Raw genomic sequence first — 27,544 nt, 5'->3', positions numbered from 1 at the left:
CACAAACATTATTTCAGAGATATCTAAACTGGAAAAGAAAAAATAAGTATATCACCATCAGTGGATTCAGTTTAAGGACTTTTTTTCCAGATTACTTCAAATACCTGATAAAATAGTGAATTACCCGAAACGGTTTATAGATGCAATTCAAGAAACGAAGAAAGATAAAAGTTTGCATACTGCTAAAGCTGACGAATCCAACTGTTTTGTAGTAATGGATGAAATTAGTTATGTGAAAAAAAAAAAACTTAGATATTATCTGACTCTAGTACTTACAGAAAGCTACGGAAAGACCCATTAGCTGATATCATAAATAGCTTCAATCCTAAAATAAAAACTTTAGTACTAAAGGAATTCAGATCAATAAAAGGAAAAGTGAACTTTACTTTACATGTACGGATTAATCAAGACCCATAAAAGAGGTTTCCCTGTTCGTCCCATTATCAGTTCAACCGGTTCTATTAGCTGTTAACTTTCTAAATATCAAGTCGAATTGCTATCACCTATCCCGGGTACTATTTCAAATTCCCATTTGCAAAACTCTGTTGATTTCTGTGCTTGACTCTCCCACATTGAATTATCCAGTACTGACAAATTAACCAGTTTTGATGGAACATCTTTATTTACTAAAGTTCCGATTGATGACTTGCTTCAATATTTATCACAATGATAATTTTTATGAACAGATATTTGGTATGGCTATGGGTAACCCTCTTTCGGGACTTTTGCCTAATATTTGCATGGACCTTTTGAGTGTAGACGTATTTCAAGAAATTTACTCTCTTAGGTGTTTTGGGATAGATATGTAGACGATTGTTTTGTATCGTAAATGAAAATGTAAACATTCCTGATTTCTTGCATACAATTAGTAAACTTGTAAGATTCCATAAAATTTACAATAGAATATGAAGAAAATATGAAGTTATTAGAAATACCACCAATTTTTGTTTTTAAGCATATAGAAAACCCACGAATAATTTGTCATATATCCATTTTTACTCTCACCATTTTCTAGTATGTATCATAGAACTCTTAGAATTTGTAGTCCTGAATTTTTCGAAGATAAGTTTAAAATTATTGATAAAACAGGAGATTCATTATGTTAAGAATATTCGCTGTGTACCATTTTATCCTAATTTCATTCCTGCTGTACCCATTTTAAAAACTGTTGATATTAACTTAGCATTTAAATATAATAATATTTTGAGAAATACTCTAATTAAGAATAGCACGTCAAATTCAAACAATATTGTATACAGTATTCCTTGTAAAGAATGTAATAAGATTTATATTGGTCAAACATCAAAAGAACTAAAGATGAGATGCTCATAGCACAAATATGCCCTATTAAGAGGCTTAACAAATAATGGCATCGTGGATTATTGGCTTAAGATAGGCCATACTATTAACTGGGATAATTCCTCGATAATCTGCAGGTTCAAAGCTCAGCAAAAGGAATCTGTTGGAGTCCATTTTTATTGAAGGCACATCAACAAAGGATTTAAATCTCCATCCTGGATTATGCCTTGATTTTCTTTCCTTATCTCTTTTGCTTAAAGAACATGCCAACCAGATTAACAAACTGTAACACTGCCCCCCCCCCCCCCCCCCCCCTTTCCGTTTTTGTATATAAAGGTCTGTCAACTTCTATAATATTCAGTGCGAACTTGAAAATGTAGAATACACTACGAAAGTGCTTGTGTCAAGTCCCCAGTTTCACTCACTTTTCCACTGTGGATTTAAGTATATATATATATATATATATATATATATATATATATATATATATATATATATATATATATATATATATATATATGTGTGTTAGTTGACACATCTGGCACTGCCCAGGGAAACTTTGAAGGACTTGGAAAAATTTTCCTGCACCTCCTCGTACTGACTGTCCCATTTATCCAGGAATTACTGTGCTGTCTGTCCCTTTTCTCTAAACATTGCTGTTCTTTCCCACATTAAGGGCTCGGTTGCCTGATGCACATTCTCCACTGATGAATCAGGCATGGTTTATTGTTTGGCAAAGGAGATTGTATGACTGCATGCCCTTGTTGTCATCAACCACAGTTATTGGTGGTGGGCCTCGCCTTTGACTAAAAAATCCACCTGCAAGGTAGCATTTTACACAGTTATTGACAGTGGGCCTAGCCTTTTACTAAAAAGTAAGAATGCTAGGCAGCAGTTTCCACAGATATTGGCGGTGGGACTAGCCTTTTACTAAAAAGTAAGAATGCTAGGCAGCAGTTTCCACAGATATTGGCGGTGGGACTAGCCTTTTACTAAAAAGTAAGAATGCTAAGCAGCAGTTTCCACAGTTACTGGTTGTGAGCCTAACATTTACTAAAAAGTAAGACTGCAAGGCAGTAGTTTTCACAGTTATTGGTGGTAAGCCAAGCCTTTTTATAAAACCAAAAAGTAAGACTGCATGGCAGCAGTTTCCATTGGCGGTGGAACTAGCCTTTTACTAAAAAGTAAGACTGCAAGGCAGCAGTTTCCACAGTTATTGGCGGCGGGACTAGCCTTTTACTAAAAATTAAGACTGCAAGGCAGCAGTTTCCACAGTTATTGGCGGCGGGACTAGCCTTTTACTAAAAAGTAAGACTGCAAGGCAGTAGTTTCCTCAGTTAGTGGTAGTAGGCCAAGCCCTTTTACTAAAAAGTAAGACTGTAAGGCAATAGTTTCCACAGTTATTGGTGGTGGACCTAGCCTTTTACTAAAGAGTAAGACTGCAAGGCAGCAGTTTCCACATTTATTTGCGGTGGGACTAGCCTTTCGCTAGAAAGCAAGACTGCAAGGCAGCAGCTGTCCTTTTAGTCGCCTGTTACTACACACAGGACTTATGGTGGTAGTATTCTCACACCCCTACCACAGGTTCACGTATATGTACATACAGTCATACACACACATATATAATTTGTACACACACACACACACACACACACACACATATATATATAGATATATATATATATATATATATAATATATATATATATATATATATATATATATATAATATATATATTACACAATGAGATGTTGAGTATTTTCGCTTTGTTACCAAGATATGGTCACAGCAACTAAAGACATACAGAGACAAGGGAGTGTAAATATGGTGGTTATAAGTTCTAAGGAAATACAAAAAATTTGGGAGATCACATAACGGTCAACAGAATAACATCGAAATCTACTTATTGATAATCCTCTTTATTGTGTCTTATGAATTCTTTTGGGTCATATGTTTTATTAGAGGGTCAAAAGAAAATAATCCAGGGCTTAAGTTAAGGTTGTTCTCCCAGGTCAACTGAATCATAACAGAATCCAACAAGTCCCTGGAAGTAGTCATTACTTCGTAATATTACATTGCTTTGTGTCCAGTTTATTCTGTGGGGTTTTCAATTAAATGCAGAAATAGAACATTATCAGTCTGACCTGTTTTTATTTAATATTTGTGTTTTAATCTGGTATTCAGTTCTTTACTAGTCTGACCTTTGTAAAATAAATTACAATCCATAAACTTTGCATACAATATTGTTCTCTTTTCGGGGCTGTTTTTTATAAGCATGTTTTTTTTATAGTATTATTTTGTGAAAAGTACTTTCGTATCAAACAGTTTTAAAAAAGGTTTTACAGCTTCAAATCCCATCAAATGTAGCAGACAAAGGGTGTTTAAGGAAATTCTTTTATTCTTTTTTATTTTTCATACAAGGTCTTTATAGCTTTTTTGTTACAAATATCCTATTTTTCTGGTGTTTTTGAATTCTTGATCTAAAAACTACTCGCAAAATTCAGAGAAACATTGATGAAAAAACCATAAATTTGATATTTATATGATGCCCTGAATAATAGTGTACATTTGTCAAATTATTTGTCTTTTTCCTATAATGACTAAATTTGTACCTATATGTCCAAAAAAGGTAAAAATCCACCTTTCTCTAACTCAAGTGTAAATTTAAATGTAAATTTAGTTGAGCCAATATGTAATTTACATCCAGATCTCTGGGTATGATTGCTCAAATATCATCAACATAACGGTGCCATGTAACAGGAAAATGGAAAATTTTGGGGATGCAAAGGCGTTAAAAAAAAGTCCACATATGAATTTGAAAGAGCAAGAATTTTTTGAGAGCCGTTACATCCCCAAGATTTTCCATTTTCCTGTAACATGATTTATTTTACTAAGGTCAGACCAGTAAAGAATTGAATACCAGATTAAAACAACACAAATATTCAATAAAAACAGGTCAGACTAATAATGCTCTAAATTTGCATCTCATTGAAAAGGCCACAGAATAAATTGGACGCAAAGCAATGTCATATTACGAAGTAATGAAACTATTCCAAGGACTGGCCCGTAATCAAACATATGTCCACCGCCCCCCGCCCCACAAAAAAAAATCAAGGACAAAATAAAGAGGATTACCGCCAATAGGTATTGCCGAGTTAATCTGTTGGCCGTTTTTTTTTTTTTTATCTCCAATCAGTTTGTATTCCTTTAGGACTTATACCCACCATTTATATATATAATATATATATATATATATATATATATATATATATATATATATATATATATATAATATATATATATATATATGTATATATTCTTCCTTGTCCATGTATGTTTAGGTAACTTCGTTCATATAATCATCAAGGTTTTACATATCTGTGATTTCAAATTATATATATATATATATATATATATATATATATATATATATATATATATATATATATATATATATATATATATATATATATATATATATATATATATATATATATAAAGTTTATTTTGCCAACGTTCTCACTGATGCACCCTCAATGCTGAAAAACTACAGACTATAATACTGATAACATCACTTATACACATAAAAAATTTTAACATTACAAGTACACATTAAAACAAGGACTTGAGAGGAACACTTATCTATCTAAATATATATATATTATATATATATATATTATATATATATATATATATATATATATTATATATATATATATATATTCGTTAAAAGCAATTGCTTTAGTGGCATCAATAAGTTTCTTGCAGGTATCTTCATACCGACGAAGTTTTCTCCGATTCTCGTTCGTCAATTTCTGGTGAAAAATACGCAGACTTCCTTCTTCCATTTATTGAATTTTGTCGCGACAGCTGTTTCGCCTTATGGCATTATCAAGCGACTACTGACTTACAATCTGGCCTTTCGGCCTATTTATTTCATCGTGTGGGAAGTATGACCTTGAGGTATGGGTACTGGTTAGTCTAGGATTAACAGCTTAAAGGCGTTGTTTTGGATACAAAGAACATAAGGACATATGTACTGTGACAATAAAAGTGAAAGTTTAAACAATGGTTAAATAAATATTCAAAATACAATACCATGTGCTAGTGTTTCCTTAAATGTATGTTTAAAATTTAATATGTTACATGTTGGTTTTAGATAAAAATTACAAAATTACATACAGGAATGAAAATTAATATAGAAATCTAAATACAGGAATAAAATATATATATATATATATATATATATATATATATATATATATATATATATATTTAATAGCATGCATAAAGGTACAAGTCAGATAATTTCTGTTTATACATAAATGTGTATAATTTAAATTTGAGTGAGTGGGCGTGTGTGTGTGTGTGTGAGTGTGTGTGTCCAAATGGTCTACGTTGGTTAACGGCTGCAGATTCGTGTTGGGCGGGGGGGGTCTCAGCGACCTGAGCAAGAATGTTACTTGTCTTTCGCTGGCGCTGGGTCCTCATGTCTTCTAAGGGCGCGATGTTCCTGGTGGGTTGGGGCGCGTTGTATGGTCCCTGTTGGCATGCATATTCCTTCTCCTGCTGGAGGGGAGTATATGGTTCGATTCTTGTTGGACGTTCAAGGTCGGCTTCTGAATAGCGATGCTCACCGCTTCCGTTATTAAGAGGCGACCGTACTTGTCTTCTCTGTGCACGACCTGGGTGCCTTCTATGAGCTCTTGTAGAGATGGCTTCCTGTCGTGTACATCTATGTAATGTTGATGGATGGCCCCTTGATTTCTATGAGCCAGCAGACGTCTCCGAAGGGTCGTTGTAGTGTGCCCGATGTAGTTTTGGCTGTGAGATTTACACATCTCTGAACAAATAAATTTGTAAACTACATTCGTGCACATCTCCTTTGGTCCCCCCGGAGCGGTGCTGTTCTTCATTATTAAGGCTGCTACAAGGTTGGGCTTACTATATATCCTGGGGCTTATTTTGTGGTAAGGGGCTTTTGGGGTTATGCCTCTGTATATTATCCCGCGTAGCGTGCAGCAATCCTCCTTGTATGCAGACGAATTTTACCAACCCAACACGATGACGAAAAACGAGGAGAACTTGATTATTTACCATCGTGTACATTATGGGTCTGCATACATATATGTGTATATATATATATATATATATTATATATATATATATAATAATATATATATATATATATATATATATTAGATGACAAACCTGGCACTGCCCAGGAAAAATCTGGATGATTTGGAAAAATTTTCCTGCACCTCCTTGTGCTGACTGCTCCTTTTATCCTGGTATTACTGTGGTAACTGTCCCTTTTATCTAGGTATAACTGTACTGACCATCCCATTAATCCAGGTATTACTGTGGTGACTGTCTCTTTTATAAAGATATTACAGTGGTTACTGTCCAATTTATCCAGGTGTAACTGAGTTGTCTGTCCATTTTTCCCAGGTATTACTGTGCTGACTGTCTCATTTATCCAAATTTGACTGCACTGTCTGTACCTTCTATTCAGATATTACTGTCCCTATTATCCAGGTATTACCGGGGTGACTGTCCATTTTATCCATGTATGACGGTGGTGACTGTCCCCTGTATCCAGGTATTACTGTGGTGGCTGTTCCATTTATCCAGATATTACTGTTCTGTCTGTTCCTTTTAACCAGGTATTACTGTGGTGACTGTTCCCCAGGTATTTTTCTGTCAACTGTCCATTTTGTGCAGACATTCCTGTGTTGATTGTACCTTTATCCAGGTAATACTGTGCTGACTATCCATTTCATCCAGACATTATTATGGTGACTGTCCGGTTTATTCAGGTATTACTATGGTGACTGTCCCATTTAACCCCCATTACATCTAAACACGACCCCAACTTAACAGAAACATCTATACTAAACATAAGCAACACCCCCACTAAAACTAAACACATCCCCTACTAAACCTAAGCACACCCCACACTAAACCCAAACACACTCCCTACTAAACCTTAGCACACCCCACACTAGACCCAAACACACCCTCTTTTAAACCTAAGCACACCTCCACTAAACCAGAACACATACCCTACTAAAACTAACACATCCCCTACTAAGCCTAAGCACACCCCCACTAAACCTAAACACATACCCTACCAAACCTAAACACACCCCTTGCTAAACCTAAAAGCATTCCCACTAAACCTAAACACAGACCTTGATACAGAACTATTAATCATAAGAGGGAAAAATATTTTCAATAGTATATTTCTATGGTCTCAGGCACATGAAGTGATGCATGATAACCCCATGGAGTTTATTTACCACATACTATATGTTACACAAGAAAGGAATGGGGAAAGGAGAAGGGGAGGGGAGTATACTTTTGAAACCGACCGTATTATCTAGGTTGGGTCAACTGTTGGCCACAAGCCAGATATTGTCTAGATTGTTCAAGTGGTTCACATTTCTATAGCACTCAAACATACAGACATTCACTTTTATATACCTACTATAAGATATATATGTATATATATATATATATATATATAATATATATATATATATATATATATATATATATCTTATAGTAGGTATATAAAAGTGAATGTCTGTATGTTTGAGTGCTATAGATCCCCCACTTCCTGAGGCAAGGAAGATGTGAAAAAATGAGTGCACCTTTTCTCTCAACTTTATTCCGTTATGTTCCAAGCACGAAATATGGAAGAAGAAAGCAGGCGGCAGGAACTATGGTTCCTTCTCTGATTAATGAATTTTTTTCGTGTTTTTGGGTTGGCAGTTGAACAGAGTCGTGGGAATTTGATCTACATTTCGTATTGAAATATGCTTTGTATTGGGATTGCCAGGGTAATGCTAAATTAAGTAAAAACTTGACTGAGAAAATACCTAACTGGTTTCCAAGATAGCATCGCTACGATGACTAAGTTTAACTAGCTTCACTTCCCCTCCAGAGCGTGTTAGAGGTAAGACGTGTTTTGATTAAGCTCTCATTCCACTGATAGATCGTTAGCCCCCGGTCTTGTACAGTCATTCTAAATTCGTTTAGCTGCGCTTGGCTGAAGCCGTAAGTCTACTGAAGTGTATTTCCTTCGCGTTCCACGACTCCTGTCATTATATTGGTTATTAGCTGTGAATTGTGTAATTGCTGATTAGGCCAGTGTTCCCATATGGATCACGTGGTCAGTTATATCATAGTGGGGTATCTTTGAAGTGTAAATGGGACGTATTGTTTTGAATGTATTGTAAGGGTTGACGTGACATCGTTTATTTTCGTAATGAAATTGTAAAAATCTCGCCGCCATCTTCATTTGTCCTCTGAGTTGGGGTTTGAAGTCTGTGCCAAAGGCTAGGCTATCTTGCCAATACCACCTGGCGAACCAGTAATCCCCGTTGCGAGGAAATAATTCGCAACAAAACAGGTCAGAAGCATGCACATATATAATAAACACATATGCATATATATATATATATATATATATATATATATATATATATACATATATTATATATATATATATATATATATATATATATATATATAGATAGATTGACTAGATATATATATATAATATATATATATATGATATCTATAATCTATCTATATATATAATATATAGATATATTAGATATAATTATTAGATAGATATATATATGAGATATATATTAATATATATATTCTATCTATATATATATATATATATATATAATCGATAGATATATAATCTATATATATTTATATAATATAGCTATATATATACGTATATATATCTATATATATTATATATATCTATCATATATATTAATATAATAGATATATATATATATATAGATAGATATATATATATATAATAATTTTATAATAGATATATTATATATATATATATATACTATATATACGATATATATATTATATTATCTATCTATATATATAGATAGATATATATAGATATATATATATATATATATATATTTAAATATAATATAATATACAGATATATAGATATATGTGTATAGTATATATATATATATATATATATATATATATATATTATAGTCTTAGTAATTGGGCGGCTACTTGGAAATCTTAGCTTGATGATGAATAATAGTGCCAAGTCTAGGAAGAACATTCTTTAATATTACGAGTTTTCGAGGTTTAAAACCTCATCTTCAGGCTTCTCGGTCCGTCTAAACAACTGTAGCATTGAGCGGCCATAACGTCTCAAAATAGTCTCAGTAATTGGGCGGCTACTTGGAAATCTTAGCATTGAGCGGCCATAAAGTCTCGTAATATTAAAGGATGTTCTTCCTATTCTTGGCACTATTATTCATCATCAAGCTAATATATATATATATATATATATATATATATATATATATATATATATATATATATATACACGCATATGTGTGTTTATTATATATGTGCATGCTTCTGACCTGTTTTGTTGCGAATTATTTCCTCGCAACGGGGATTACTGGTTCGCCAGGTGGTATTGGCAAGATAGCCTAGCCTTTGGCACAGACTTCAAACCCCAACTCAGAGGACTAATGAAGATGGCGGCGAGATTTTTACAATTTCATTACGAAAATAAACGATGTCACGTCAACCCTTACAATACATTCAAAACAATACGTCCCATTTACACTTCAAAGATACCCCACTATGATATAACTGACCACGTGATCCCGATGGGAGCACTGGCCTAATCAGCAATCACACAATTCACAATAAATAACCAAGATAATGACAGGAGTCGGGGAACGCAAAGGAAATACACAGTAGACTTACGGCCTCAGCCAAGCGCAGCTTAACGAATTCGCAATAATAACATTGTAAATTACTGTACAAGACTGGGGGGTTAATGATCTCCCGGCGAAATGAGAGCTTAATCAAAACACGTCTTACCTCTAACACGCTTTGAAGGGAAGAGAAGCCAGCTAGTCATCGTAGCGACGCTATCTTGGAAACCAGTTAGGTATTTTCTCAGTCAAGGTTTTACTTAATTTAGCATTACTCCGCAATCCCAATACAAAGCATATTTCAATATGAAATGTAGAACAAATTTCCATGACTCTGTTCAAATGCCAACCCAAAAACACGAAACAAACACATTAATCAGAGAAGGAGCCATCGTTCCTGCTGCCTGCTTTCTTCTTCCATATTTAGTGCTTGGAACACGATGGAATAAAGTCGAGAGAAAATGGTGCACTCATTTTTTCATGGCATGTTTTGTATGGTAGATTCATGCCATGTATGCTCGGGAGAAGCTCAGTACATACAAATAAACAAATTTGAAAACATTTACATCTACGAGGAGTAGACTGTGCATTTTTGGCAAGGGTGAACTATTCATAAATCTACTTTTGCAGGACACTTGCTCTGAAATGTTTCTTTAGGAAAATATTCAGGGTTTCGTTTTTGTATCTTATAGACTACGTGCAATTACATCCCAAAGCCTGTAAATTTTATATAGTTCCTTTGGAATTAGTGGAACGTGTTAGTATGTCCCTAGAATAATATTCATTTTGTTATCATAACATTCTTTTATAAAAATACTTCATCTTCAGCTTTTCCCATCTTTATATGGGGTCGCTGTTTGTTACTAGTCTTCTCCATCTTCTGCAATCATGCACCATTACCCCACTTACGTTCCTCTCCTGCATGTCCGAGTTCACTGTCTCTCCATTTCATTTTTGGTCTACCTCTCCTCCTTGTTCCGGGTACTTCCATGTTCATGGTTCTTTTACGTACAGAATCCTCCTCTCCTCTCATAACATGCTCAAACCATTGCAATAATCTTTGTTACGGCTTCTTTGATATTTCTGTAACTTTCACCGTCCCTCTTATGAGGTCATTCCTTATCCTGTCTCTCCTTGTCACTCCGCACATCCAATGTAACATTCTCATTTCTGCCGCTTCCATCCTTCTCTCATGTGCTTTCTTCATGGGCCATGTTTCACAACTACACATCGACGCAGGTCTGACAATGCTCTTGTACATTTTCCCTTCAGCTTCACATTAAATCTTTTGTCACATAGCACACCTGATGTTTTCCTCCAATTACACCAAGCTGATTGTATTTTGTGGTTCACTTCCTCCTCCATCCCTCCACAATCAGTGACACACGACTCAGGGTACTTGAAGGATGTATGCCCTCTTGGTCTCCTCCAAGCATCCACATATATTCAGTTTTTGCTCTGCTTATCTTTAGGCCTCTGTCCTCCAACGCAGTTCTCCACAACTCCAATTTTTTGTCTGCTTCCTTAATAGTGGTTACTAACACTGTGTCATCTGCAAAGAGTACACTCCAAGGCACCTGATCTTTCACTCTAGCCACTATCACATCCATTACCATATAAAAAATATAGGGACGCATGGCAGAAGCTTGGAGTCCAACTTTCACCTCAAACTTCTCTGTTCCCACTGAGCTTCTTACCTGTGTTGTTGCCTCTCTATACATATCATTTACAATCCTCCCATAAGCATTCGATCATATGCTTTCTCAAGATCTATAAATACTAGATGTAGTTCCTTTCCTTTTTTCTATATTTTTCCATGACTTGTCACAATACAAAGATGGCACCTCTTGTTCCGTTTCTTGGCATGAACCCGAACTTTCGTCACCTATAGATGTTTCATCCCTTAGCCTTGCCTCTGTTATTCTTTCATAAATGTTCAAGGTATGAGCCATCAGTTTTATGCCCCGATAGTTGGTACAATCTTAGATATCCCCTTTATCTGTGTAAATGGGCACTAGGAGGCTGTTTCTCCAGGTGTCAGGTATCTTCTCCTGCTGGTAGATCTTATTGAACAAGTCCCACAAGATGTTAATTCCTCGAATGGTATTCCTTATGGTCCCACTGCTGTATCCTTCTTCATTTTACTTTGTGCCTGCCTCACTTCTCTCCGACTAATCCTGGGAACTTCTCTTTCATTTGCTATTCCCTCATTGATATTCCTGGGATTTCTTCATTTAGGAGATTTTCAAAATACTCTCTACATCTACTGTTAATTTCCCCTTCTTTTGTTAGAACCTTACCATTTCTAACTTTAATTTGTTAATGTGTGTGAGGCCTTTTGTTACTTTGCCTCTAGCTTTGACTATCCTGTGGATGTTTCTTTGGCCCTCCGGTGTGTCGACATTCTCATTGATATGCCTGTTATTCTCCTCTCTAATAATGTGTCAGTAAACTCGAAAGCACATGGTACGGATTTCTACCTGTTATTTTCCTGTCTGAAGGTGTGTGAATAACCTCAAAAGTGTTTGGTACAGATTTTCTGTCTGTTTTTTCCTGTCTGACAATACGTAAATAAAGTCAAAAGTGCTTGGTACAGATTCTCTGCCTGTTATCTTCCTGTTTGACGATGTGTGAATAAACTCATAACTGCTTGGTACAAGTCTTCTGCCTTTTATTTCCATTTCCGACAATCCTCGAATAGACTAAAGCTCTTGGTACAGATCTTTTGCCTGATTTTTCATCTCTGACAATGTGCAAATAAAGTCGAAAGCTCTTGGCACAGATGTTCTTTTTTTGTTTTCATGTCCGATGACAAGTGATTAAACTTGAAAGCTCTGAGTGTAAATTTTCTGTGTGTTATTTTCATGTTCAACGATGCATAAATGAAGTTGAAAGCTCTTGGTACAGATCATCTGCCTGTTATATTCCTGGCCGATGATGCGGGAATAAACATGTAAGATAGTATCCTGTCTGACAAAGCGTGAATAAATTTGAAATGCCTTAGTACAGATCCTCTGCCTGTTAGTTCCCTGTCTGACTATGTGTGAATAAAAACGAAATCTCTTTTTAAAAATTTTTTGCCTGTTATTTTCTACTCTGATGATGCCTGAATAAATTCGAAAGCATTTGGTACAAATCTTCAGCCCGTTATTTCATGTTTGACGTTGTGTGAATAAAGTCAAAAGCATTTGATACAGATCTTCTGCCTGTTCTTTTCATGTCCAACGATGTGCGAATAAACTCGAAAGAGCTTTTTAAACATCATCTGTCTGCTATTTTCATGTCCATTGATGCCTGAATGAACTCGAAAGCGTTTCACGCAGATCTTCTGGCTGTTATTTTCATGTCCAGCTATGCGTGAATAAACTTGAAAGCATTTCATACAGATCTTTTGCTCGTTATTTTCCTGTCTAACAATGCATCAATAAACTTAAAAGTACTTGGTAAAGATTTCTACCTGTTGTTTTCCTGTTTAAAGATACACGAATAAACTCACAAGCACTTAATACAAATCTTTGTGGCATTTTCCTGTCTAATAACTTGTGAATAAACTATTGATTGCTTGGTACAGATTTTCTACCTGTTTTTCCCTGTCTGAAGATGCAAGAATAAAGTTGAAAATGCTTGGTACAGATCTTCCTGTTATTTTACTGTCTGACAATGCGTGAATAAACTCAAAAGCGCTTGGTTCAGATCTTCTGCCTGATTTTTCTTTTCCAACAATGTGTGAATAAAATCGAAGGCGTTTGGTACAAACCTTCTGCCACTTATTTTCATGAGGCTTGGATAGATTCGAAATCTCTTGCTGCAGGTCTTCTAGTTGATATTTTCTTGTCTGACAAAGCAGGAATAAATCCTAAAGTGCTCCTTACACATCTTTGCCTGTTATGTTCCTGTCTGACAATACATGAATAAATTGGAAAACTACTTGGTACAGGTCTACTGCATTATTTTGTTGCCTGACAATGCAAGAATAAATACGTAAGCTGTTCGTATGGATCTTCTGCCTCTTATTTTCATGTCTGACGATGCGTGAATTAACTCAACAGTGGCTGCTCAGATCCTCTGCTTGTTATTTTTCTGTCTGATGATACTTCAATAAATTTGAAAACACTTGATATAGCTCTTCTGCTTGTTATTTCCTGTCTAGCAATGTGTGAAAAAATTCGAAAGTGCTTGGTACAGGACGTCTCCCTGTTATTAGCCTGTCTGAAGATGCACAAATAAACTCAAAAGCTCTTAATACCGATCTTCTACCTGGTATTTTCCTGTCCAATAATGTGTGAATAAACTCAACAGTGCTTGGCACAGATTTTCTGCCTGTTTTTCCTGTCTGACGATGCGTGAATAAACTCGTAAGTGCTTGGTACAGATCCTCTGCCTGTTATCTTCCTGTCTGACGATGCGTGAATAAACTAGAATGCTCTTGGTACAAATCTTCCTGTTATTTTCCTGTCTGAGGTTGCATGAATAAAGTCGAAAGTGCTTGGTGCGGTTGTTACAGATCTTCTGCCTGTTACTTCCATGTTCGATGATGCATGGATAAACTCGAAAGCACGTGGTACAGATCTCCCTGTTATACTTCTGTCTAATTATGTGTGAATAAACTTAAAAGTGCTTTGTACACATCTTCTGCTGGTTATTTTCCTATTTGATGATTCATGAATAAACTCAAAAGTGCTTGGTACAGATCTTCTGCCTGTTATTTTCATGTCTCGTGATCTATGAATAAACTCGAAAGCACTTGGTAAAGATCCTCTGTCTGTAATTTCCCAGTGGTATTTACTTATACTGAATGATGTGCATGTACTCTGATTTATTTTAGCACGTACACTTAAAAACAGCACTTTTTCTTCAGCTGTGGTCACTTTGAAGATGAGTCAAAGAATGTGCATTGTTTGCTGTTTCCTCAAGACCCTATTACCATACACCTTGTTTTTGCTTCAAAAGTATCCTTCCAAATTCTTAAAGGTAATTGAAGAAGTGCAGCACTGCTATTAGCTCTTGCCATCTTTACAACTCATTCATGTTCTCTGCTACCTTGCCCCAGTTTCACACAAGGTCCTCTCTAATCCTCTAATCTTGTTTACCTTCATTTCAGGAATAGACTATATATCTATCATGACTCCTGTTGTTGTGCCTTACAGCGTATCCTTTAGTCCCTCTTTGTTAGGTTTGTGGTGGTTTCCTTCCCTTCTATTGAGTAGGTTCCAATAGACTGAGAAATTCTGTGCTCTGAGGTTTTCCTCCTATGCTCCATTAGGATATGGTGCCCTTCCTTTGCTTCCTACTTAGGCACTTGCCAACTAGAAGATTAGCTTGGCAATTCCCTTTCTACCCTGGGTCCTTTGAAAAGTGTTGGCAGTCTTTGAAGAGGAAATACATGGTTTCTGTTCTTTATAGCAAACTATGTACAGAGTTACTCCTTACCCAGTTCAGGCAAAGTTTGTTTTTAAGTAATGAGAACAGGAAACATGACAGACAGGCTTCCTCTGTATGTTTTTTTCCCTGATATGCTGTTGTTTCTCAATTTTGTGTGGTTATTCCAGTTCCATTTGGACAATTTTGCATCCCACCAAAAGTTCTTGGAAGGACTTGAATTGATGAAGAGACACCTTGTATTTTGGGTCTCTTCCCTTTCTATGTGCCCTTCACAAGTGTTGGATAGTCCAATTCTTGTATATACTCGAGTTTTGGATGTAGGAAAGCTACCAAATTGAGCACCTGCCTGAAGATTTGAATGTGGCGGTGGGGGTAAAGTGGGTTCATCCATCTATCCTTCAACAAATGGGACAAGTGGGTGTTAGGTGCTTTCATTCAACCCTGCATTGCTATGGACTGAATTTTTTTTCCTATCTTTCCTTGGAAAAAATAGGATTCTTTACACCTTCCGTTACAATCAGGTGAGTTGGCGGTTCCGTGCTACTTGTGTGCTTGCCACCAATTAACCATTGTTACTTAGCGTCAATGACTATTCCCCACTCGCTTCAGGAATACTCCTAAATAAAAGGCCGTGGTTTGTTTATCTCGGAAAGATACAAATTATCTTTGAAATATAACATATTTTATAGGTTTTATTATGCAATTATTATGCAATAATTTCTTACTGGAAATTTTAAAATATGAAGGTTATACTTTTATTTCTTGCAGATAGAGTGTACTGTAAAAAGATCATTTTCAATGATGGATGAATCAGCAGCTCAAAACGTAACTATGCTGCAAGAAGTAGTGCGGTATTGCATCTTAAGGTATGCAGTGGAGGTTCTTACACTTAAGGTCAGTACTATAATTTTGATTCACCACAATTCCCAACAGTTTACATGAGCCTATATGCCCTCCTATCTCCAGTAGTAAGAATCAGTTTTTGTATATGAACACAAACTCTTACCATTGTCCAACTAGTCTCTCTCTCTCCCTACTTATATATATATATATATATTACTATATATATATATATATATATATATATATATATATATATATATATAGATAAGAGAGAGAGAGAGAGAGATTTGATTCGTGAAATATTTTGACTGCACATTTTAATCGTAATTTCTCGACTAAACTTTGTGAGAGGAAGCAAATGAAATTTGCAGATCCTTTTAATTTTGGAAATGTGAGGAGATTTGGGTTTTTTCGAAATTCTAATGAAATACTTTAACCTGAAGCATTCTTCATACAACGTTTTCTATTTATCTGAACGACGTTGACAGAATTCACTAAGCACCCAGTATGTAGTCAATCGTCACCCCTTACGGCAACTTATAGTGTCTCATAACCACGTACTCAACCTGCACTGGAACACAAATACTGTTGTTGTTATATTGAGACAACAGTTTTGGACTGGAAAAATAAGACAATCTTTCAAGAAATTTTTGAAGAAGTGCCTGTTGTGGAAGAAAGCACTATCACCCGAACAAGTCAAGCATGAAGTACCTTTTTTAGTTTTCTGTAAAAGAAAACTATTGTTTGTTTGTTTGTCCGCACTTTTCTGTCCGCCCGCAGATCTTCAAAACTATCATCAAACATACCAAATTGCAGCCCTCTATCCTCCGTAGTTTTTGTTTTATTTAAGGTTAAAGTTATCCGTAATCGTGCGTCTGACAGGCCACCACCGGGTCGTGGTTAGAGTTTCATGGGCTGCGGCTCATACAGCATTATACCGAGACCACCGAAAGATAGATCTATTTTCGGTGGCTTTCATTATACACTGCAAAGAAACTCGATTGCGCCGAAGAAACTTTGGCACATTTTTTTTGTGTTGGCGTCGACTATACGGGAGCATGAACGTGTCTGAAAATGAATCTGAAAACGGGAAGGTGTACCTCTTGTTATTTACATGTGCTACGTCTGGAGCAGTTGCCTGGTATGTGTTGAAATCAATGAAGGCACAAACATTCGTTTTTGTTTTAAGGCAATTCGCGGACTTCCGAAGGTTTTAGTAAGTTACAATGCACCAGGCTTTATTGTGGCTAACAAGTTTCTAAGAGATATAAGTGGAGAGCTCGAAGTAAGAAATGATCTGATGGCTCTTATTTTTAAATGGAAGTTTATAACACCCGGGTCAGTATGGAATGGCCTCTTTTACGAGAGACTGACCGGATTGGTGAAATCCTACTTACAACAGGCCTTGTGTAGGAAAGGTGTCCCACTAAATGACCTCGGTACCATCGTCGCTGAAGCCGAGAATATTGCTGATAACAGGTCACTACCCATATCAAACTTTGTACAGCAGAACCACTGATGTGGCCCCTCCTTTGAAAAAGTCAGTCGACAGACCTTCCAGTGAGAACATCAATCTAAGGGAGAAGTATGCAAGATTATGTGAGACGACAAGAAAGTTTGAGAAATTGTGGCTATGTGATTACATGTCCTCACTTAGAGAGAGGTACAGAATCATCCATTCTTCAAACGTCTGTCTGTTAAGCGTAGGATTTTTAGTCTTTATTGCAAATATCAATTGTAAACGATATAAATACCCCTTAGGAAGCATTGAAAAACTCCACGCAGGACCCGAAAATATTATCAGGACAGTCGAGATACAATCCGCAAGTGAAAGTCTTACGAATCAAGTCATTCCACTGGAATGTAATGTCAGGGAGAAAACGACAACAGAAAATGAATTAGAATAAAGCATGTGAGACCTGCGAGACATTGGGTGACGCTAGCCACATGAACGTTCCAAAGAAGACGATGGAGAAGGCCGAAACTAAAAACGTTGGGGAAGGCTTAGAGAGCACCAAGGAGGATGACCCCACGACCTGCCTTAACAGTTCCCTCACTTCAAATGATGTGTTATCGTCGTTTCATAAGAAGATCTGCTGTTAAGGCCAACGAACGGAGAAAATGGTTATTCGAGAAGGAGCTTTGTAAAGACACTAATATATGTATATTTGTATGATTTTTTCTGGGGGAGGGAGGGTGTGGGACATTCCCCGCGCAACGAACTTTTGATAACTTTTGATAATGTTTATGTATGTTGTTTGTATATGCCCATGTGAAGTCCAAATATATTTGCAGTTGCTTATGCTTTTGAAGAAATATGTACGTCTCCTTTTCATGTGATAATAAGGGTAACAGAACCACATCTATTCGAGACCGACACTCGGGCATTGTAATGTTTGATTTTTACTATGATTCTAGCACGTGCGAGTAATTGTGGCGCGGTTAGAGCCCAGAGTATGTTGACTTCCCAGTATGGGTGTGCTATGTGGGCGTGACTTCACCAAAATTGTATTGTCATACACCACCCATTAATTCACTGCATTTTACAAATATGTTTTGAATTTAATGCTGATGACTAACTTGATTATTTTTAAGTTTTCATGTTAATGTGAACTTTTTGAATCAGTCCTGTATTCACGTAATTGTCTAACTTGTCACCCTTTCCCCAATAAAACCCGAATACCTACTACAGAGCGTAATGCGCTCTCTTCTCTTCTCTTCTTGACTCCACGTTTGAGGTGACCTGATGCCCGTTGGTGTTTTCGTGTGTGGATTTAGAAAGGTCGATTGCCCCTTTCCTTTGAGCTTTGTAGCCATTTTGATTCGTTGAGTGCCACTGAATTTCAATTCCTTTGATTCATTTTCATTTCTGATATAATTACCCATTTGATGTGTTTAGCCTATAGTAATTAAATTAGTTTAAAGTTTAATTTCAACCTGTTCGTTTTGGTATCCCTCCGTTTTATTTAATTTTCCCTGAGATCCAATTTCAGGGAATAGTGAATTTGCCTGGTAGCCATAGTATATAGTGTTCGCATTCTAAATTTTTGCAAGTAACTTACAGAGACAAGGTGCGCATATGTCTAGGTGTCATCCTTATTAGGACTGAACAGGGTTGAGAGATTTCTCCCCGTCATTGAGCAACCACAAAGGAAGCATGTTAGTGTTGATGTTACGCAAGGCTTTTGGCCGTTTTTTTTGACAAAGTAACAGCATTAAGTATACAAATTGCTTTGTCCATACAAGCATTTCTTCACCACAAGATAGGCTATCATGTTTTTTCTTTTTTATTAAAAATTTTTTTTTTTAAACCTTGTGTGCCCATAAATTGGCCACAAGACAACTATTGACTAAATGGCATGTTATTCAACATATTTTCAAGTCAGTCGGTCCCACATGGCATTCGAGTGGCTAAGTTAAACTTTTGGAATGCGTATTCTTATGAAATATGGTAGTAAAATAACGTAGAGATTTGCCGTAAATCTCGGTCTAATAAGGAGTACTATAATAGCAGCAAAGCCCAAAAGTCCAGTTCCTCCCGAGTTTATGTGATAAACTAGTTTATATGATAAATGTACATGGTATAGTATATGCTTTCGACATTCGAAACCTAGGAACCTCTACTACGCATTGTTACAGAAAATTTGTCTCCTGTCTTCAATTCATAGAAAACGAAGAACATAAACAAAATGACGCCAACTACGGTAAAGGTATTCTCGAATGATTTGCCTAGAGATACTGATATCATAGCTGGCAGAACCCTGTTGAGCGTAATATATAATTTATAAGATATGGGAGGGTTACTTGTTAACCATAATTTACCGTTACTTTTTTTTAAATAATCTGTATTTACCTTAGAACTATATCCAACAAGGTAGGGGACCCGATGGGAATTCGGGTTTTTGGGTGGGGGAGACACCAGGGATAGTGAGTGATTCACGTATGCACTTTTATCATTCTACAAGGTAGGGAACCCGATGGGAATTCAGGGTTTTGGGTGGAGGACACCCCGGAGAGGTTTTTTGTAAAGCATGTTTACGTGGTGTTTTCTTACTCTATTTGACATAAAAAGAAAAAACGCAAATGGAGGACCAATAAACCGACAATGGTAGCCGTTTCAAAGGCAAATCCCAGCTTCTACTAATACTGTCCCGAATGCTATTGCGCATGAGCATTGTTATAGGGGAGCATTTGGTGCAAAGTCGCTTTCTGGACGATTCAATATACCTATCTCTCAGTGACGTCAAATTGGAGGGTTAGCTGGGGGTTTCAGACATGATTTGTACAAGACACTCCTTTTTCTTTCCATTATTTGCATTTCATCACTTTAGAACGCGTTAGTAACCCATAGCAATTTCTTCTTTTTTTACATTATCATTATTAGTTTCTTATAACATTTACCCTCGTATTATATTTAACGTTCCGTATTTACAAACATTTCAGTTTTTTATAAATAATCACCTAGATTTCCTGATGACTTTTTTTTTTTTTTTTTTTTTTTTTTTTTTTTTTTTCTGGTTCCACTGCGGTCAGTGCATTTTCTTGGCCATTTAGCTAACACTAGCTTGCCAGATTAGGTAGTTTAGGTGATTATGATAACCTTTATATTATTTTACTTTTAAAGGGGGGTCCAAGGGGCCGAAGCCCCCCGGCCAGGTAACACTGCCTACTAGGTTATGTTAGATTACTCTGATGACCTTTATTTTATGTTTCCTTTAACTAAAGGGGGTTCGGCCCACGGCCTACTGAGCAATTTCTGTAACTAGTAAAACACCAGCGACAGCTTCATTTATCTGATCAGAATTAATATTATTATTTTCTAATGTAACTTGATGATTTGCCCACATGATTATATATAGTTACTGACTTGGTTTAAAAATCTGGTTTCAATTTTAATGATTTTAAGTGCATTTCTGTTCGCTTTATACTTCGTAATCAAGACTATAGGATAATCTTTGGTACAAGCCTTTAACAGCTGCTCTCTCTCTCTCTCTTCTCTCCTATCTCTCTCTCTCTCTCTCTCTCTCTCTCTCTCTCTCTAAACTTCACAGTTATACTAAAAATGTTGAATCGTGGATGAACTCTTGTTAAAGAAAACTTCCACGACATTAGTCAATTCATACAACCAAAAAAAGCAGGTTCATTCACCCCTCTTTGCATGCACAATCTTGTTTCCGTAATGCTGAAGTCTGTTCTTCTAAATAGCTCTTTCCCGCCACCACCCCAGCGCTCTCTACATCTTTCTCTCCTCTTCCCTCTCAGTATATCAGAAATATACACAGACGGGTATTGAACTGTCAGTGCTGTAGGGCACAGTTTAAATGTAACCATAAACTTGGGAATCCTTTGCTGGGAGGAAATGACCCTAAAAGGTAAATGAGCCTCTTCATCTTGGCCAGTGTCTTTGCTCTCGGGGAAGTAGGAAGGTCATGACGTTCTCTTCACCTTGTATGATATGTGTTACTGAATGGAGGGGGGCCGTTAGTTTTAGAGTCGAAAACCTGTCTTATTTTCTTTATATATGTATATGTGTGTATGTGCGTATATTGTGAAATATATATAAATATATATATATATATATATATAATATATATATATTATATTATATATATATATGACTGGTAAATGTTCTGTTTAACAACAGATTCCATCTTAATAAAAGGAGTCCATAAAAAACACCAAAATAGAGAAAAAAAGTACTATATTTCAGAGACTGCTGTCTCCTCTTCAGGTAGATGATGAGAAAAGTTTACAGAAAAGGTGGTATTTTATACCAAGAGGTCATCCACAAACAAGCCATTTTAAGTTCACCCCCGCTGATTAATCTTCTTCTAATCTTCTAAGGGTGGTTGAATGAAAGACGTTGTCGAATCGTGGTCCGAAATCCATCTCTTTTGAGATGTTCATTACCGCCTCTTTTCTTTTATTAAGGCCGATTCCATCATTTGACTCTTGTACCGGCAGTTGCTGCTATAAATACACGTGACAAATTCAGTTTATTTCTATGGTTATGTTCATTTATATGGTTGAAAATAGCCGAGTTCTGTTGTCCAATACCTAACTGACCGTTTGTGTTGTATTAATCTCTGGGGAGGGATTTACCTGTAATATCCGATGTAAAGATTGGTCACAGTCCTGGCATGGATTTCGTATACCCCCAGAGTCCTTTGGAGATGTCTTTTTGTTGGACGTTATCAGGGATTTGGCTAAGGTGTTTGGGCGTAAGTAAATACAAAGGGTTTCGTTTTCGATTTTCCGAGGGGGTTGGTTATTCTCTTAATCGTGTCCCAGTGGGGAATTATTATTTTATTGTTGGAAGGTGTATCTCTGGTCTTGTCTTTAGGGGGTTCGGTAGAAAAATTACGTTAGCTTTGTGAATTGCTTTCTCAATTATATGGTCAGAATATTTTAAAGACGAAAGTTGCTGCGAATTAGTTCAAATTCTTTTTTCCAGGAAAATTCTGGGAACAAATTCGTAAGGCTCTTAAGAACAAGGTTACTAGCTAAACAACACTATTTTGATAGAAATGTCATGATAGCTAAAGTAGTGAATGTATGCAAAGTGAGAACGTTGGTTTTCTGTATATGGTAAATTTGTATTTCTGTCGTATCTCTGATTATTAAACATCAAGAAAAAGGAATTTTTGTTGTCCTGTTTCCCATTTCAACTTTAAATTTGATGCTGGGCACTAATGTGTTTAATTTCGAGAGGATTCATTGAAATTGCCCACCTATTATCCCAAAATGTTAGGATATCATCCACGTATCTCATCCACAGCATGTTTTTTGGGTTTTATTGCATTTATTACTGTAGTTTCAAAAGTATTCCATTGTACAGATTGGCTAGAACAGGACTTCTAAAGGACTACCCATACTACACCCGAATTTTTGCTTGTAGAAAATGATTCCCCGAATGAAAATACGTTATTAGATGCACATAATTCCAACTAGCTTATTATTTTGTCAAGGCGCCAATGGGAAAATGATCTGAATAGGGGATACAATTTTTACCTTAAAAATCTGAAGAACGTCCTGTACTGGTACTTTAGTGAACAAAGGAATCTACATCAAGGCTTAAAAGTTTATGTTGTGAAGTGGTATATGTGCTTCTCTGAATTTTGTGAACAAAAAACAAAATCTTCCGAAATGTTTAATGTGACTTTTTTCTCCCAGTCACTTATAAACATTCGGAAAGATTTTTGTCACAACATTCAGAGAAGCACATTACCACTTCACAACATAAAACTTTTAAGCCTTGATGTAGATTCCTTGTTCACTAAAGTACCAGTACAGGACGTTCTTCAGCTTTTTTAAGGGTAAAATTTATCCCTAATTTCAGATCATTTCCATTGGCGCTTGACAATAATAAAGCTAGTTGAATTATGCTGATCATAATAACGTATTGTTTTCATTCGGGGAATCATTCTAACGAAGCAAAATTCGGGTGTAGTATGGGTAGTCCTTTAAGTCCTGTTCTAGCCAATCTGTACATGGAATACTTTGAAACTACAGTAATAAAATGCAATAAAAACCCCCAAAACATGCTGTGATGAGATACGTGATGATATCCTAACATTTTGGATAATAGGTGGGGCAATTTCAATGAATTGTCCTCTCGAAATTAAACACATTAGGCCCAGCAAATCAAATTTAAAGATTGAATGGGAAACAGACAACAAAATTCCTTTTTCTTGATGTTTAATAATCAGAGATACGACAGAATACAAATTTACCATATACAGAAAACCAACTTCTCATTTCATACATTCACTACTTAGCTATCATGACATTTCCTATTCAAAATAGGTGTTAGCTAGTAACTTGTCTTAAGACCTTACGAATTTGTTCCCCAGAATTCCTGGAAAAAGATTTGAACTTAATTCGCAAGCAACTTTCCGTCTTTTAAAATACCTGACCATATAATTGAAGAAAGCAATTCACAAAGCTAACGTAATCTTTTTCTAAAAGACTCCCTAAGACAAGACCAGAGATACCACCCAACAATAATAATAATTCCCCACCTGGACACGATTAAAGAGAATAACCAACCCCCTCGGAAAAATCGAACCCCTTTTGTATTTACTTACCAAACACCTTAGCCAAATCCCTGATTAACGTCCAACAAAAGACATCTTCAAAGGACTCTGGGGGTATACGAAAATCCCATGCCAGGACTGTACCAATCTTACATCGGATTTACAGGTAAATCCCCTTTCCCCAGAGATTAATAACACAAACGGTCATTAGGTATGGACAACAGAACTCGGCTATTTTCAACCATATAAATGAACATAACCATAGAATAAAACTGGAATTTGTCACGTGTAATTTATAGCAGCAACTGCCGGTAAAGAGTCAAATGATGGAATCGGCCTTAATAAAAGAGAGGCAGGTAATGAACATCTCAAAAGGAGGATGGATTTCGGACACGATCGACAACGTCTTCATTCAACCAAACCCTTAAGAAGATTAGAGGAAGATTATCAGCGGAGGGGGGACTTAAAATGGCTTGTTTGTGGATGGACCTCTTGGTATAAATACCACCTTTTTCTGTTAACTTTTCTCATTCATCTACCTGAAGAGGGAGACAGCAGTCTCTGAAATATTTAGTACTTTTTTCTCTATTTTGTTTTTATGGGCTCCTTTTATAGATATATATATATATATATATATATATATATATATACATAATATACATACATACATATTTATATATATGTATATATGACCACGTGTGGGTGGCTGCTTTTAAATCTTTAGTCTACCCCACGGACGTGTTTTTTGTTTCTTTAAAGTGAATTGGACATTTTGTTAATCCTGTAATGACCGTTTTTATATGCTTACCTGTACTGTGTTTCTATTTGTTCTGGTCAGTCACTGTGTTCTCTGTCAGATGATAGACGATTTAGAGCCACTAGGAAGTTATTTTGGCCAAATCTTTAAAACTTGAAGTAATGAATAGTCAACTGCACACAGACATCAAAGACAGCTACAGTTGTTTGACAAAATGCACACCACCAAACTTGGTTTCTCAACGAAATTCCAAAACGTCGCACTTGGGAAGAGAGTTTCAGGACGATAGAAGCAAATGCAGAAAACAACTATTATTCGATTTTAAGTTAAAATAGTTTTTTTTTATTTGTAGCCAATCCAATCTGTGTCAACTTTCAACATATTATTGTGGCACTTAAGGGCAGTGGCGACTTCAATTTTGAAATTGCAACTTCATTATTTCATACATATTTGCCACATCACTTAAAAGTAAAAACGAGCTTGTCCGTTGTTGAAAAGGCTTAATAGTAAGTAGGTGTGTAGGTTTCTGGGTTTGTCCCTTAATCCCGTCTTTTAAACACGTAACCTTGGATGTATTTTAGAACGACTTAACCAAATCCCAGAAAAGAACTTCTATTACTCTAATCGAAGTGAAAAATATTCATATTTCTGATGTGTAACAAACGTTGGTTTAATGTAGTAAGTTACATCGAACCAAATGGGTCCTTCATCTGGCCTGGAGATAACCCAAAGCTGCAGTGGTGGTGCGGACAAATTCTATGAATATTTGGCAACAAATATACTCAGGATTTGGTACTGATTTTAGTTCTTGTTTGTTTTGATATTGTATGAGCTTTGATTATAGGGGTCCCAGAAGTGGTTGTAAGTAGTCATTTTCAACTTTACATCATTACCAAATAAATTCATAATATCTGGATACGAACTGCAGGCAGCAAATCCACATCAGAACTCGATTGTGCTTGTTATTTACAAGTTTGTTTATTTGTAAATATCTCTCACGCACTGCAGGCTCTAGAGACGCTGTGTAACCAATCCCCTGTTTGTGAGTTGTCCTTGTTTGCCATTTTTCGTGATGCGGTTTATAATTCCTTAGAATAACGAAATTTGATATTTCCTTTGTTTACAATATGCTTGACCTAAAAGATGGCAGCGGCTTATCAGGTGCTCTTCTCCTGTGACGTCATAGGAAAACTTTCTTTACTTGAATCGCTTTTCATTAAGCAGGCAGTTCCCCAGTTGAATACTAAGATCTCGCCAACACCGCTGTACCTCTCGTGAGTTTCCGTTGGATCAAAACGGACCCTGAATGTCACTTAGCCTTTGCCTTCAGCACTACTTGGTAAACTTTGTTCCTACTATCATATTTTCCTTTTATATAAATGCTTTTCCTTGTCTTTTAAATCTGAGTCTGATTATAACTTTTATTCTCTAATTTATAGCTTCGAAAATGAGACAGATGCTCCTGAAACGGCAGCCGAATAAAATACATTAAAAGACAAAGAAATTATTGTCATTGTCCTTCTTCACAAATTCACTACTATATGTATGGGTGTGTATAAATCATTAACTACGAATGCCGTTTAATATCCAATTCAGTCTACTTCGGAATATCCTTGAAATAGAATTATAAGTGATAAATGGATTGGTACCGGAGTGATTCGAACACTCGACACAGTACTCTCCACTACTCCAGTCGACGGCCAAACCACTTGGCCATCAAGAGAGGTATAAGTTATGCCGAATCTACCGTACTTGCTTACGCATTGAAAGCAGGGAAATTGTACTTAGCGTCGGGATTATCCTACCTCCACCATGATAGTGTTAAGTGGTTGTGACAGTCAGCTGGAGTCGTTGGAGGGGACTGTGTCGAGTGTTCGATACATTTCGATACCAATCCATTCATCACTTGTGATTCCCCTGCAGTGATAATTCTCCGGGGATACTCTCGAAATAGCATGAATTGGATAGTAAACGACTTTTTTAACTTACTGATTGTAAATAAATCACGGTGATGTGATAATAAGTTCATGTATATATATATATATATATATATATATATATATATATATATATATATATATATTCACATGTAGAATCAACTGGTCACTTTTTTACCAGATGCATATGCAACTGTAATAGCCACAATGCCCTCCTAACTTTTGTGGCTAATACAGTTGCATATATATACATGTATAAAATTCGTGTATATATATATATTTTTTATCACTTCACCATGATTTGTATACAATCATCAAGCTACAAATGTCATTTAATATCCAATTCACTCTACTTCGGTAATATCCCTGAAGGAGAATTATCACTGAGGAGGAATTATTAGTGATAAATGGACTGATACCGAACACCCGAACGCTCGACACTGTCCCCGCCAACGACTCCAGTCGACGGTCCAACCACTTAGCCATCAAGAGGGGTATTAAGTCAATGCCGAATCTGCCATAATTATTACCCGTCAAGAGCAGAGCAATTAC

The 27,544-nt window shown here is 36.1% G+C and overlaps 1 protein-coding gene across 1 annotated transcript in view; it reads left to right on the top strand.

The window, feature by feature from the left end:
* The window catches only part of LOC135222814 (mitochondrial import inner membrane translocase subunit Tim8 A-like), a 316,936-nt gene that overhangs the window by 128,621 nt on the left and 160,771 nt on the right, over positions 1–27,544 (top strand). The window contains exon 2 of the mRNA XM_064261120.1: positions 16,188–16,313. Coding sequence (XP_064117190.1) covers positions 16,218–16,313 — 96 coding nt within the window. The 5' untranslated portion in view covers positions 16,188–16,217. The remainder of the gene's footprint in view (positions 1–16,187; positions 16,314–27,544) is intronic.

The sequence above is a fragment of the Macrobrachium nipponense genome, chromosome 8 (genome assembly GCF_015104395.2).
Source record: "Macrobrachium nipponense isolate FS-2020 chromosome 8, ASM1510439v2, whole genome shotgun sequence".
Classification (NCBI taxonomy): Eukaryota; Metazoa; Arthropoda; class Malacostraca; order Decapoda; family Palaemonidae; genus Macrobrachium; species Macrobrachium nipponense.
This window is presented reverse-complemented; position numbering and strand designations above follow the sequence as displayed.